The sequence below is a fragment of the Lontra canadensis genome, unplaced genomic scaffold, assembly GCF_010015895.1.
Source record: "Lontra canadensis isolate GAN:19392208 unplaced genomic scaffold, GSC_riverotter_1.0 scaffold23, whole genome shotgun sequence".
NCBI classification, from domain to species: Eukaryota; Metazoa; Chordata; class Mammalia; order Carnivora; family Mustelidae; genus Lontra; species Lontra canadensis.
In genome coordinates, this window is record NW_022631017.1 from 7,436,673 (window position 1) to 7,451,624 (window position 14,952).

The window sequence follows — 14,952 nt, forward strand, 5'->3', positions numbered from 1 at the left end:
AGCAGGTTCTGCTACATGACTCAGAGTGCAGAAGAAAGGGATTGCAAGCTGAAGCTTACTGAAGGTAGTGAAGTATCTGGATTCGCTTCCCAGTGTTCCACAAACATTAGTGTTTTAAGAGACGTTAGTGTCACGTGAAAATAATCCATGCTAATAATATATTTTCTTCAAACATTTTAAAGTGAGGAAAAGTAAGTTATGCTTATCACAAGTTACAAGCATTAACTCGTAGAAACTCTTTTAATATCCAATAATGGAAGGCTGATTAAGTAAATTATGCTATATTCACACCAAGGAATATTATGTAGATACCTGTTGAAATGGAAAGATGTTCTAGATATATTAAATGAAAAACACAAGCCACGAAATAATATGTCTAGCATGAGCTCCTTTATGTTTGTGTCTCTGTGTGTGGCCATGGCAAAAAGGCTAGATGGACAAACACCAAAATATCAGTAGTGATGCTCTCTGGGGAATGAGTTAGAGCAATGGAGGAAAATTCCATTCAGTAAGATTAGGAGGACTGGCTCTTGAGCCACATTGTTTAGATCTAAATCTAACTTCTACCTGTGCTAGCTGTGTGGCCTTGGGCAAGTTATTTAACTTCTCGGATCCCAGCCAGTTACGTGGAACAAAATTATTGCCTACCTCACACATAATGACAAAACACATGTAAGGTGTTTAGAACAATGCCTAGCACATAGTAAGCACTCAGTAAACGTTCATGTATTTTGAGTTGTAGAACTGTGGATAACTTTCACCTTTTAGAGTGCATTTTTATGTATTTTTCACATGAAAGTTAATTGAATATAGTTTTTTGAAAGATTTCTAAAATGCTGAACACATTTCATATAGTTATTATAATAGGAAAATCTCCCTTTGAATCTCTGTGCTACGTAAGTGAAACAGGTGATCCTGGGGAGAAATTACCTATGGCTTTGCAGGTGTGACGCTTCAACTGCCTAAGAAGTATTTACCAAATAACTGTTGACATCATTGGTGTATGTCATCTAAGCGTTAGTGTGTGTTACTAAGTGTTGTCTTATCTTGCTGTCATTTGAACACTGGGTCTTTAAAAATATCTGGTTTTTCTATATTGTGATTATAAAAATTCTGCTTGGAGTGTTGTGGAAAACTGTTAAATTTTGCAGCAACGAATTTGTCTTTAGGACTGTTTTTTATTTCTACTGTAACCCTGGCACAAATGATAACTCCAGAGCTCCTGCAGATGTCTCAAAATTTAGAGTACTTTTTAAAGGGTTTCATGGTCAGATAATGTCAGGAAGGGCCCATCTAGCTGTACGTTGGTCTCAGGGTTTATTTCCTTGTTGATCCCTGATTGCCCAACATATTCTGGGTGTAGAGGGAAGGACTTGTGACCTGGCTCAGGCCAGAGCATGACAAACAGGGAGATAGTGCCACCCTGTGGGGTCCACTCAGTGCTGGGGGTGGGAATCAGCCCCTCTCTGGAGGAACTGTTTTCTTTCTTTGCATTAGATTGTAAGTTTCCAATAATCCTCTTTTGTTTTTAGGGCATTATGCTTCTGGCCATGGCAAGACCAATCTTTAGTTGGCAGATTTCTGTGGTTCAAGCCTGGGCCCCCATTTCCACCCTGGTGGGCATCCTGACTTCTCAACTCACACTCAGAACAGAAGCTCAAATGTGCCTTTCAGGCTGAGATGACCAGGAATGCCCAAACTCTCTCTGAAGACTCATTTGAGGGTCTCCCTTCACTCCCTGAACCCAGGGTATTGGATTAAAATCCTGCGAGTACAGATTTACAATATCAGCATCACTTCCACATCTAGGAACAGAGAGGTAGTGTTTCCTTTATTTATAGCACCTTCCTAGCACCTAGTGGTTCCTGGCATACGGTAGGAGCTTGGAAAATAAGTGGGATAAATGAATGTGCCCCTGTGAAGAGGGTTCCAGGCTCTCCCACTCCCTCTGTAAGAGTGAAAGAAATGCCCAGCAGGTAGTAGATAGCTCCCGCACAAGTTCCCTTCTGGGAACAGGTGGGCACACACAAAAAGGTCCAATTGACAATCATTTTAACAGGGCTCCCACAGAGGAGTGGGCACAGATGAGGGGACGACCAAGGGATGGTGATGCATCCAAAGACAGGGAGCTGTGAACACCCCCACTTGGAAGGGCAGAAGAGACGATTATGATTACGTTACTGGAGCCAACAGAAAGCTGGAGCTGTGGAGGAGGGACCGCCTATCAGCGGAAAGCAGCCACTGCCTGAGCCATGGTAGCACTAGAAGGGAGAAGCGGGAAGAAAATATCCCAACTTATTTCTCCTCCTAACCGCCAACCCCCTGCCAGTAGCTCCCTTTGGCTAGACCCAGTAAGTCAGGCGGCCAGGAGCCAGGGCGATAGAATCCCGAGGGACAGCCTTACCAGGGACAGAGCAGGACTGAGCAGGGATAGCATGGAGCATGGGGTGGGGGCAGGAGTAGAGGGTGGTCCGGGTATCAAAGGCAGCAGAAAAGCCAGGCCAGGAGGGCTGGGAGGGGCCATTCATGGCTTCTAGTGATCAGACTCAAATGAAAGGTTGAAGAGCACAAAAAACAAAGACGTCTCTACAAAGTAAAAAAGTAAAACATAAAGTAAGTTTAAAATAAGCTTGAAAATAAAAGGGATAGGGATAGTGATAGGGAAGCAGAGGCAAGTGAGGGGTTTTCAGGACAGGTGAGACGGCGTCTAGGTAAACATGGAGGGAAAGGTGCATGGGGGAGTGCGGGAGTAGCACTTGAGACACTGGAGGAGAGGGGATGGGTGAGAAAGCAGTTCCTGGGGGTCATCCAGGGGAGGGAGATAGACAGATGGATAAATAGGATGCGGGGAAGTAGTCGTCTTGAAACTGGAAGCTGGAATTCTGGGATAGAGATAGGCAGGAAAAGAAGGGAAGGTTTTAGAAAGAAATATATGGAAGAAGAAGGAAAATAATAATGGCCTTTTTTTTTTTTTTTTTGCACTTAGCTTGCCCTAGCTGTGTATACCCAGGTAGTGAAGCCAGCCCAGAGAGTTAAGAACTCGCCCAAGGCTGCATAGCTAGTAAATACCAGAGTTGGCATTAAGCACAGGTCTGTAAGGAGCCAAAACCTGTGTGCTTACTCCTTGCTGCAGTTCCTGTTTCTATCCCACCCAGCCTTCCAACCCCCATGCTTCATCCCCAAGTGCAGGCGAGGCATACTCCTCAGTTCTGGCCAGACTTTGGACCCATTCTGATCCAGCCACGAGACAGATGAGGTTCCCTCTGCTTTTGCCTCAGGTAATGACTTGCGCCAGGTGTAGTGCCTGGGTCCCTAGCTCCCAGCTCCTGTGTTCTCATCCAGATCTTCCCTTTGGGCCTGCCATCCTGCAGCCCATCAGCGGCTGCCTGCCGGTGACCTAAAACAATCCCAGCACGTGCACATGCATGAGGACACACTCCCTCAGGTCCTGGGAGTTGTCCTGCCCTGATGAGGGGAGGCACTGACCCTGGACAGGGGTTGAGGTCTTCAACTAAGAAAATATCAGATGTTAAGAATGGGAGAACAGCCTCAGCAGGAAGAGTGGGAGAGTGGTGGACAGTCCAAATACAAAGAAAGGTGGGGAAAGAACAAGTGTGAGAGGAGTCAGAGGTGAGAGAGGAGGTTGGGGCTTGAGGGCAAGGGTTTGAGTCCAGGAGGGTGAGAGCAGGTAAACGCAGGACAGGACTGAAGAGGGAACTGGCAGAGAGGAGTCAAACTGGCTGCTTATCAGCAAATGATATCTGTAGGCTCTGATGTTTATGGTTGGTTACTCTCGCAGAGGGTGTGGTGAACAACAGCAATTACTCTCTCCAGCCTGCTGGGCAGGGGCTTCCCTATTTGGGTCAGTGGTATACCCTGAAGGAGTTTGAGTTGTTCCGGATTTCAGTGGCCCATTCCGCTGCCAGCTGTCCCTCCCCCAGCCCAGCCCAGGTGTTGCTTCTGGCCATGGTCCTGACTGAAATCCTGTGCTTCCCCGGCCACTCATGTGGCTTGAGTAAGGCTGAGAGGATAATGGTAGTCTGAAGGATGATGGGGATGCTCACATATGAGTCTTGATTTTACCTCTAGGGAAAAGAGAGGGGGAATAGAGGGTGTGTTTGAGGAAAGTGATCATTGAAACAGCTGCTAGAGGGATTCACTAAGGAGCCTCCAGGCATTCTGAAAGGGATTGTCCAGCAGCTGTGAAGTCTCAGCTGAAGGGAGACATCAGGAGGGTTTCATACGTCCAGCCGTGCCTCTGGTCTGGGACTTCCCCAGACTCTGAGAGACCTGCCTTCTCTATCGTAGTGACTGGCGAAGACATGGTGGCTGATAAATGCACGCATCAGTGAATGACAGGGTTCAGATGCAAAGATAAAGGGAAAAAGATCTCTGTGCCTGAATCGGAGGGGGCAAGTGTCTTTAAACACAGATTTAGCCCTGGGCGTGGGAGTGGGGTGATGCCAAAATGTTCCGGCGCTCAGATGTGAGGATCAGGAAATTGAACCACAAATTAGCACGAGCTGAAAGATGAGAGCATTTGATATGCATGGGCTGTGAGGACTCCGTAAAGATTTCTTGATATCTGCCCTTTGCTGTGAGGTTTATAGGAATAAAAAAAAAGAGCCTTTCATCAGGTAGGAAGGAAGTGGGAAGAAAAGGTCAGAATGGCACATAAATGGGCCAGAAAATTAAATTCATGAGACTTCTGAGTTCTGCTTTTGTCTAGGATATAGAAAGCTAAACACATTTAAAATAGAACTCAAATCATACTTAGGTATAGAAATACCTAGACATTTAACAGAATGTGTGCAAGAGTTGTATGCTGAAAACCACAAAGCACATTGGTAAGAGAAACCATAGAAGAAATAAGTAAGTGAAGGGCAAGACTGTGTCCATGGATTGGAAGACTCAGTATTGCTAAGATGCCTAGTTCCCTTAAAACTGAGCTATAGATTTGATGGAATCCCAATCAAAGGCCTGACAGACAATTTTTTTCTGGGGGATGGGTGGGTGGGTGTAATGAATTGACAAGCTGATTCGAAATTTATGTGGCAAAGTAACTAGAACAGCCAATGCCAATTCTTTCTGAAAAAGAGCAGTGTAGTTGAATTACTCACGTCATCTGACTTTAGGGCTTGTTATAAAGCTACAGTGAGTAGTCCAGGTGGTGTGCTGCTGGTGTAAAGAGACATTTAGATCAATGGAATAGAAAGGACAGTCAAGAAATAGACCTGTCTATCAATTTTTGACAGAGACCAGGACAATTCAACGCAGAAAGGATAGTTCTCTCAGTAAATGATGCTGGTCAGTTGGACATCCAGAGGAAAACAAACAAACCACAAATCATATCTCACAGCACAAGCGAAAACTAACTGGAAATGGATCATAGACCAAAATGTACAACCTAATGCCATGAAACTTCTAATGGAAAATATTGGAGAAAACCTTTGTGCTTTTGAGGTAGGAAAAGTACTCAGCAGAACACAAAAAGCACAAATCATAAATGAAAAATCAATACCTCGGACTTCATCAACATTAAAATCTTTTAAGAAAAAAGATTTTAAAAACACTGTCAAGGGAAAGATAAAACAAGTTACAGGCTGGAAGACAGTATCTTCAGATCACATCTCTGAGAAAAGACTTGTATCCTGAATATATAAAGAATTCTTATAGCTAAATAGTGATGGTGATACTAATCAATGATTAAAAAATAGACAAAGATGTGGCTTCATACTTTGCCCAAAAAAGGTATACCGGTGGCAAGTAAACAGTGAAAAGATGTTCAACATGGTTAGTTATTATGAAAATAGAATTAAAAGTATAATGAGATATTGTCACAAACTTATTAGAATGGCTTTGCCAAACCCTGACAATATCAAGTCTTGACAAGGACGCAAAAATGGTTTAACCATTTTGCAACACAGCGTGGCAGCTTTATCAAGTTAGACACACATTTACCACGACCCAGCACTACACTCCTAGGATTTTAGCCAAGGGACATAATGCTCAAGACCACACCAAATATATGTACATGAATGTTTATGGTGGCCTGTTCCATAATTGCCCCTAACTTGAAACCACTCAAATGTTAATCAGCTGGTGAATGGCTAGAGTATGTTTGGCTCAGCTATACAATAACATATATTCAGCAATAACAAGACATGAATTACTGAGAAGTGTAACTCCGTGTGTGCTGAATACATTTTGATAAGTGAAAAAACCAAACTCAGGGCTGCATACCATATGGTTCTGGGAATAGGACAGTCTAGAAAGGGCAGGAAGCTGCAGGAACAGAAGGAAGATCAGTGGTTGCCAGGACCTGAGTTGGAGAGGAAGAGATTGGTTAACAGGAGCTTGAGGGAACTTTCTTGGGGGCTGATAGAAGTGTCCTGCATTTTGCTTGTGGCCATTGTTACAGAGATATAGGAGTTTGTCAAAATTCACAGAAGTAGACAGCCAAGAGGGTGAATTTTTGTGCATGTAAATGATATGCCAATAATCCTGACTTTCTAAAGCAGACCATAGAAGGGTACCTACAGAGTGATTTTCAGGTGGCCTCAGACCCTTCTTTTCCTGGGCCATTAGGTCAAGACTGAGCAGTTGGCTTTCTAAGTGAAGGGTCTTATGTTTATCATTAAACCATCTCCAAGCACATTCCCTGTCCATGCAGATACACAGTACATGTATGTAAAGTGAATAAAAACAAATCAGTGAGTGCTTGCAAGGAACCAGAGTAGACTCTGATGATCTGTGGATTCTTGTGGGCCCTTCCAGACTTTCCAGTTACTTCCCCCAGCAGGACTCTACTTCCTGCCCCTGGGAATGCCCCATTTCCCCCAGCCTATCCCTGATTCACCACCGAGCCATTTCATGCTTTGGTGCCTTTGCCCATGCAAATCCCTGTGCCTGGATCATCCTTCAAGGGCCCACACCTGTGGGGAATTAACACTGCCACCTCCCAGAACTCGAGCAAATGTCACGTCCTGTGTTGTCCCATAGGTGTGGATGGGCACAAAATAATGCCCGTGTGAGCATGTGCACACAGGAGGCATTCAACTGTACAAAGGAGGATAAACTTAAGCAGGAGATCGCAGGTGGAAGAGAATATTCTCCCTCAAGTGGAGAGCCCATCTTCCCCTCCTTGCTAAAGAGGATAGTACTAGTTAGTATTTACGAGTGGTTATTGTGTGTCAGGCTCTATTCTAAAGAACTTTGCCTGTGGAAGTCCATGTTACCCTCCCAATAACTCTACACACTATTATTATTCCCACTTTACAGTTTTAAGAACTGAGACACAGAGAGGTCATAGACGGTGTTTGCACACAAAGGAGCTAGGAAGGAGGGACTTGGAAGTCTGCTGCTGTCATACTACAGGGATGCTGGCCTGGAGGGAAGGACTAACAGGGGCTGGTTGAGGGTCCAGCTGTTCCTCATCCCTCATAAGGCTGAAACTAGAGTGTGGCAGGTGCTGTAGCTGGAGGAGGGTCTGAACACAGTAGTGAGGACTCTGCCTTGGACACTGGCCAGCCTCAGCCATGTGGGGTCACTAGGGCTGATGGGACCAGTAGGGCAGGCTGGCCTCTCAGAGGTCTGGGATCCCCAACCTCTGACTGCTGGGAGGCAGTGGCTGGCTCCTCCTCTCCCTTCCTCCCCGACCCAGCAAACCCTCCCTGAATCATAAAGTCAGACCCCAGTCCTGCCTCTTTCTCAATCCCCAGGAGCTCAGTTCCTGTGGGCAGCACTTGACGTGCCTGAACCCTCTCTTTCTGCAATTCAAGGGAAAGACGAGATCTTGCACAAGGTACCCTGTGTCTGCCATCTGTCAGGGAAGGCTGGCATGGAGTCCCTCTGGCTGCTTATCCTGGTCGCCGTCACAGGTAGGACCCTGGCCCTCTGCTGCCCATGCAGTCTCTCCTTCCCCTCCTTGAGTATATGACGGGCGGGTGGGTGGGGAGCACCAGCTTGAACTATAAAGGCAGTTGAAATCCGCAGCATGTTCTGCACCTCTCTTTCCCCCGACTCCACATTCTTTATGCTCTCCCTCCCTCCCCAGTATGAGAGCTCATGGTCATACTCTCTGTCATGTGGAAGTATAAGGGGCTAGTGGATTCTGGCCACATGGGAATGGAAGGAATTCTGATGGTGGTGTCTCAGGCTCGAGCTAGTAGTGGGGGTACGTTTTGGGGGGCATGGCTACAGCCCCTAAAATTATGAACCGCTAGCCCCAGAGGAATGGCAGGGTGGGAGGGAAGAAGAGGAGGAAAAAAACTCACAACCAAGCATGTACATCTTCAGGGTACCTCTTTTGCTGATGTGAAGCTCTTCTTGTCCTCCATCCTGGAAGGGAGGTAAGGGGGCTGAAGATTTCTGTCACTTAGTTGGAGGATTAGCACCCTAGATTCTTGCACACAACTACCTCTTTTTACTGGGGGAAGGTGCCTCTTATTCCCCTAGAGCAACAGGCAAACCTGGAGAGAGGAGAGGCTGTCCCAATGGAACCCTGATCCTGAGGCTTATTAGCTAGGGGTGGAGTGGAGGGAAGCTGAGAGGTTTTATGGAGGCAGAGGGATGGACAGGGTGACAAGTGGAGGGGACACTGTTCTCATCAGGCCTCTCTGCTTCCCAAAGGCAGGCCACGTGCTCCCTAATCTTGTCTTCCAAGTTTCTGTCACCATATGGTTGAAGATGGGGTAAGGGAGGACCAAGAGAGGGGAAGTTGAGGCAGAGGGCTCAGGGTGATTCCTCAGCAGCCTCTGTCCTGGCAATGAACTGTGCTCTAAACCTATCTCCCCTGCCCCAAGAAAGGCCCAAAATAGCAGCCTCGTGTCTCCCCCAAAATAGCTCTGAGATGAGTCTCTCCTGAAAGGGGAACAAAGCCACAGAAATAGGGAAGCCTGGAGCAAAGGGTCAGAAGGAGATGCAGAGCCGGTGTCAGCGTGGGCAGCTGCAGAGTAAGCAGGAATGGCCAGGGTGGGGAGGGGGTATCCAGCCCTGCTCTCTTGAGGTGGAGAGGGTAGAGGACAGGCCTTGGTCCCATATGACAGGGAGAAAATGTGTGGAATAGAACTGGAGGGAACTTCAAGACCAATGTCTCTAGAAATAGGCCCAGAGAGGGTCAGTCACTTCTTTAAAAATGCCTAGCAAGTCCAACGGAGGTAAAGCCAGACTTAGGACCTGGGTGTCGCCATGGGCTATGCACCTTCTCCCAGCTCACATAAGAACCTGAGCTCCTTAAGGGCACGATTTCTATCTCTTTGTTCATTGCACACAGTGGGCATTCAATAAACATTCGGTAAATGAACAAAGAGTGAAGGAATGTCTCCTCCCCAGAGTTGTCCGGAGCCCACAACATGACAGTGTTCCAGGGTATGGCGGGCCGGTCCCTGCAGGTCTCCTGCCCCTACAACTCCTTGAAGCATTGGGGGAGACGCAAAGCCTGGTGCCGCCAGCTGGAGGCAGGGGGCCCGTGCCAGCGGGTTGTTAGCACCCACCGCTCATGGCTGCTGTCCTTCCTAACGAGGCGGAATGGGAGCACGGCCATCGTGGACGACGCCCTGGGGGGCACACTCACCATCACACTGCGGAATCTTCAAGCTCACGATGCTGGCCTCTACCAGTGCCAGAGTCTCTACGGTGACGAGGCTGACACCCTCAGGAAGGTCCTGGTGGAGGTGCTGGTTGGTGAGTGTGTGGCTGACTGCACCGCTGGCCCACCCTGGGGTGGGACTATGTCTCTGATGTCTGGGAAAACCCACTGTGTGGGTCTCGCCCTCCCACTCAGGGCCACGGTGATGGTCGTGCAGGTTGCTCACTGCACAAGGGGGCCGTACTCCAACCCTGGCACCTCCCGCCAGGCTGTGCTCCCTGGGGCAGGTCTGCATTGCTGGCAGGATGGTCCTGGCCTCTAAGTTTCACAAGGCACCTAATGAGTTGGTTGTGGTCCTGCCTCCCCAAACAGCTTTATCCTTTTGGCATCCAGTTAGGATGTGAATACCTAAAGCAGTCCTTAAGGAGCAGGAGGAAGTTCATTGACTCCCTTACCCAATTACCCAAAGGACCCGCCAACATGAAGAGAGTGCCAACCTGGTGCAGAAAACAGCCTGAGGAAGGGGCGCTGCTTGTGACCCCAGGTGATGTGTTTGCCTCTCTGGGCCTCCATGTCCTCATCTTTAAATGGAGATGGTGTTTGTCCCTGCTGCCCCCCATGGGGCTCCTGAGAGGCACCCATGAGGGGACAGGGTTAAAAGTGCCTGGGGGTGAGTGACAGCCCATGCCCCAGCCTCCTGCTGCTGAGCTACCTGGGGTCCTCATTCCAAGCTTGACCGGCAGCGGGGTCCTCCCCACCCTGAGCTTTGCACAGGGAAGCCCTCCAGGGAAGCCTTCTGTCTGTGTCTTCAGAACACTGTGTGTCCCAAAGGAGAACAAATCCGGGGGTACGAGTCCCCTTCTGACTCTCTCCTTTCCCACCTCCTCCCCCACAACATGACCCCTTGTGGAAATGAGCCATTTGTCTAAGGTCTAAGGTGGGAAGGAGAGGGGAGATGGCTTGCCCCAACCCAAACCCCATGTCCACCACTCTTTTACGTGGTGGAATGAGGGGGAAGGGCGTGAAGGGACACACATTTTCAGCCCTATCAGGGTCTAAGCCTCAGCCAACTCCCAAGGGGTTGGCCGGAAAATCGTATAATCATCGTCATCATCACCATCCGCAGCTGGTGTGGACAGCTTGAGAGTTCACATAGAACTTTCAAATACATCCGTCTACTCACTTGACCTTCCCGAAGACCCTGTGTGATGGGAGGGTGGGAGTTACTGAGCTCAATGAGATGCTAAGCACCGGAGAGTACGCTCTCACTCAGTCCTGCAAAACTGCCAGAAAGAAGGTGTTTCTATTCAGCCTGCTTTACAGGGCAGGAGACTGAGGTTCAGAGAGGCTAATGACCTGATCTGTTCTGGGCCAGCGCTCAGGAGGCCTCACCGCACCCAAATGGGCTCTCCCCTCTGCCTCAAGGTGCCTTAAGGAGGAGGGCTAGAAGCTCACAGGCACTGTCCCCCTAGACCCCCTTGAACACCTGGATGCTGGAGATCTCTGGATCGATGATGAGTCCAAGAGCTTTGAGGATATCCACGTGGAGCCCAGCATCTCCAGGTACAGAGACAGGTCTCTCCCGGGTCTCTGAGCAGATCTCTGCCCTGCAGAGCCGAGTCATGGGATGGAGGCTGAGGTCCCAGAACTAAGGACAAACTCAAAGACAATTAGAGCATGAGAGGACCTGGAGATGAGTTTTTGTCCGAAGACCCCTCCAACCAGCCATTGTGTATTGGTATGGCCATGCCAGTTGTTAAAATAATGAAATTCTTTTTTTATACATACCAGCTGCTCCAAGACTCCTGAATGGTCAGCCCCCCATTCTTCCTCTGGCCACCCTTGGACATGGCCACAGTTTAGAATAATAAAAGTTTTAGTACAAAGCTGAGATCCCCAGATACCTGCTCCTTTGGTAGGACCAGAATAAGCTCTGATTTGTTGATGCCTGTGTACTGGTGTTGAAATATTGTTATCATAACCACAGAATACACGTGTGCACCCTCCCATACTATACCACCATGTACAGGAAGTGTTCAAATGTGCTTAGCAGGTAGAACCTGGTTATAGGCTCGCCCAAGCCCTCCAAGCCTCATCCCAGGGATGGTGCTGGGTGGGGAGCTATTCTAGGCCTCTGAAAGCTCCCAGTGTCTCCCTGTTCCTTCACCGGGGGGCAGACTTCAGTGTGCGGGCCACCCCAAGGCCTCCCTCATGTCCTTGTGTCTCCAAGGAGTCTCTCTGAAGAGGAGATCCCCTTCCCACCCACTTCCATCCTTCTCCTCTTGGCCTGCATCTTTCTCAGCAAGTTTCTAGCAGCCAGCGCCCTCTGGGCTGCGGCCTGGCATGGGCAGAAACTGGTGACATGCCCAGCCAGTGAGCTGGACTGCGGCCACGACACAGGTTACCAGCTCCAGACCCTAACAGGTGAGTATGGAGAGCACAACGGTGGCTGGGGGTGGACCAGGCAGGCAGGGGTGGCGAGGTGGGGCTCAGAGGCGCTGTGTGAGCACTTGGTCGGTTGCAGAGCAGAGAGACACATGAGAGAAGAGGACCCTGCATGGGACGAGTCCCAGGAGAGGCCTGCTGGAACCCTCCCAGCCTGCACACTGGCCCCTCAGCCACCCAGACTCCTGGTTCTGCTTTGGCAGAAGGCCAGCCTGCCCATCCCCTGCTTCCCCTGGGCCTGGGAACAGAGGGGTGTGTTTGTGTGTGTGGGTGGGGGAAGAACATTTGCCAAATTCTGGACACTGGACATTAAATCCTCTCACAAATAAATCTCAGACTTCATGTTTAATTGGATGGTTTGGGGCTCCGCGAAGGCCTCTCTCTCTTGCTACAGGGCTAGGAGAATGAATTTGGCCAAGGAGGAGATAAAAGGTCTGACGTCTTGGGGCCTTGGGTCTTAGGCTACTGCATCCCCCCATTCTCGCAGGCTCCACACCACCCATCTTTGTCTTCTTGCTCCCTTCCCTAGATTTAGTTACTGAATCCTGCCTCCTCCTCTGGGATTTCTCTAATACCCAGTCTGGCTCCCCTCTCCTCTACTTGCCCCCTGCCCCTCAGGAGGATGATTCTAGGATTATTGCTGCCCACCCCTGCACCAGTCCTTCTAACTCCCACCTGACTCATCCACTCGCTGCCCCCGGGGTATTGCTTTCCTCGTGTTACTTCCCCTGTGGGTGAACAACCAGGGCTTGGCTTAAACGTGCAGCATACCAGAACCGGGAACTACTGGGCTGGGCCCCTCAGTACACAGAAGGGATACTGAGGCTCAAAAGGGAACAACGTCACCTCAAGTCTCCAGCAAAGCTTAGAAATCCAAAGTTTGCTTGGTGTTCAAGTTGCCCTTCCCTCTAGCTCAATTTTCTCATTTATTAATTTACTTATTTAACAGATATTTTCTGTGCCTTGTATCATTCTAGACGCCAGAGACATGACAGTGAACAAAACAGACAAAGATTCCTGCCCACGCAGAACCACGGATTAGTGGGAAGGCAGGGGAGGGGAGACAGACACAATAAATAAGTCAGCAAGACAGTACGTTACAAGATAAAGTGCTGAGGGGATGATTGGGGCCTCAGTTGGTTAAGTGTCTGCCTTCAGTTCAGGTCATTGTCACAGGGTCCTAGGATTGAGCCCCGCATTGGTCTCCCTGCTCAGCAAGGAGCCTGCTTCTCCTTCTCCCTCTGCCGCTCCCCCTGCTTGTGCTCTCTCTGACAAATAAATTAAAAAAAAAAAAAAGATAAAGTGCTGAGGAGCAAATGACTAGGCACACTGGGAGTATGAAAGGGTCAGGGGTGACGTCATTATAGGAGGCGTCAGAAGGAACATCTGGAGAAGCCCTGGAAGGAGGTGAGGAAGTGAATCTGGAGGATATCAGGAGCTGAGGACTGGGGCAGAGGGACAGCCAGGGTGGCTCAGGAACCCTATCTCTCCCCCAAACACAACGCACTATACAGCCATGAGTGAGAGGAAGGGGATGGAGACTTGCCCAGAGAGGGCTGCAGGAAGAGGAAACGAGGTGGTCCCATCCTTTGCCTTGGCAACGTGGAAGCCCAGGAGCTCGTGTGGCCAGGGCTTTGCCCCCTACCATGGGCGTGGGCTCCTGCGGTTTCTGATTGTGTGGAAGGACTCCCAATGCAGCCCTTGTGTCTAGCTTCACATCTACACATCACTCCCCGGAGCCAGCCCAGTCCTGCCCTGTCCACTCCCCGCAGAGGCTGCTGTGCTTACCCTGCCCCCAGCTCCAGGATGCTGGTCCAGGCTGTGTGTCTCGGGTCTTCGGACTCAGTGGCATGTCAAGCTTCCTCATCATGTCTCAGGCCCTCATCTCCTTCCCGCAGACCTGAGGCACAGTCTAGCACCCAGGAACAAGCCTGTCCACCTGCCAGCACCAACGCTGACAAGATGGCTGGGAAGGGTCCCCCATGCATGGTACTGGAGCATGCTTGTCGCTCGCCTGCTCGTCAGAGCTTGGCCTCTTCTTTTTCTTCCTCTGAAACATTTTAGCATCCCCCTCGGGGTTTGGATCACCTCTGGGGTCCCCTGCCTTGGACTCGCTGGGGTGCACACTGGACTGAAGGGGGTCAGGTAATTTTAAGTTCCAATTTTCAGCTTTGCCTCTTACTCAGGAGCCCGAAACAAGTTCCTTAACCTCTTTTTTTTTTTTTTAAGATTTTATTTATTTATTTATTTGACAGAGAGAGAGACATAGTGAGAGAGGGAACACAAGCGGGGGGAGTGGGAGAGGGAGAAGCAGGCTCCCCGCTGAGCAGGGAGCTCCATGTGGGGCTTGATCCCAGGATTCTGGGATCATGACCTGAGCTGAAGGCAGATGCTTAATGACTGAGCCACTCACACGTCCCATCCTAAACCTCTTTGAAACTCACCTATTAAAAATCAAAACAAACAAACAAATCAATCCTGTTTTTCTGGGGTTTTGTGAGGTTGAAATACCATTAGTGAAAGTCCCAGTCCAGATGTCTGGTGCAGAGCAGGTCCCAGATAAACACAGGCTTCCTACCTCTTCTCTAAGGTGTCACAGTCTGACACCTCCCTGTGGCCTTGTCACCTCTGTCCTTCACACCCAGCAGTGGACTGTATCCATTTTAGATACTTGGTTACATATCGAGGACAGGCCTCCTCTTCATGGCCCATTAGTGTAATAACTTTCTCATAAGGAAAACAAAGAAAACCTGATGCATATTGGCAGGACAGAGGTAAGCACTTTCATGTCACTCACGAGGCTGACCCACCTGTCTGATTTGCCCAAGATTTGCCAATGTAGCACCAAATCTGATGTTCCGGGGAAGACCCAGAACCCGGGGCAGACGGGACATCGGGTCACCCTCTCACCACTCCCA

The 14,952-nt window shown here is 49.3% G+C and overlaps 1 protein-coding gene across 2 annotated transcripts; it reads left to right on the forward strand.

The window, feature by feature from the left end:
* Positions 1 to 2,124: 2,124 nt before the first annotated feature.
* On the forward strand, positions 2,125 to 12,364 carry TREM2 (triggering receptor expressed on myeloid cells 2). Of its 2 annotated transcripts, none has more exons than XM_032862236.1 (6): positions 2,125 to 2,259; positions 7,720 to 7,880; positions 9,334 to 9,684; positions 11,062 to 11,152; positions 11,820 to 12,013; positions 12,114 to 12,364. In XM_032862236.1, the coding sequence occupies exons 2-6, from the start codon at positions 7,841 to 7,843 to the stop codon at positions 12,128 to 12,130; spliced, it is 693 nt and encodes a 230-aa protein (XP_032718127.1). In that variant the 5' UTR covers positions 2,125 to 2,259; positions 7,720 to 7,840; the 3' UTR covers positions 12,131 to 12,364. The 2 variants fall into 2 exon arrangements, with proteins under 2 accessions (XP_032718127.1, XP_032718126.1); XM_032862235.1 differs by lacking the exon at positions 2,125 to 2,259 and adding an exon at positions 8,299 to 8,351 and having other exon boundaries at positions 7,833 to 7,880.
* The last annotated feature ends 2,588 nt before the right edge of the window (positions 12,365 to 14,952 follow it).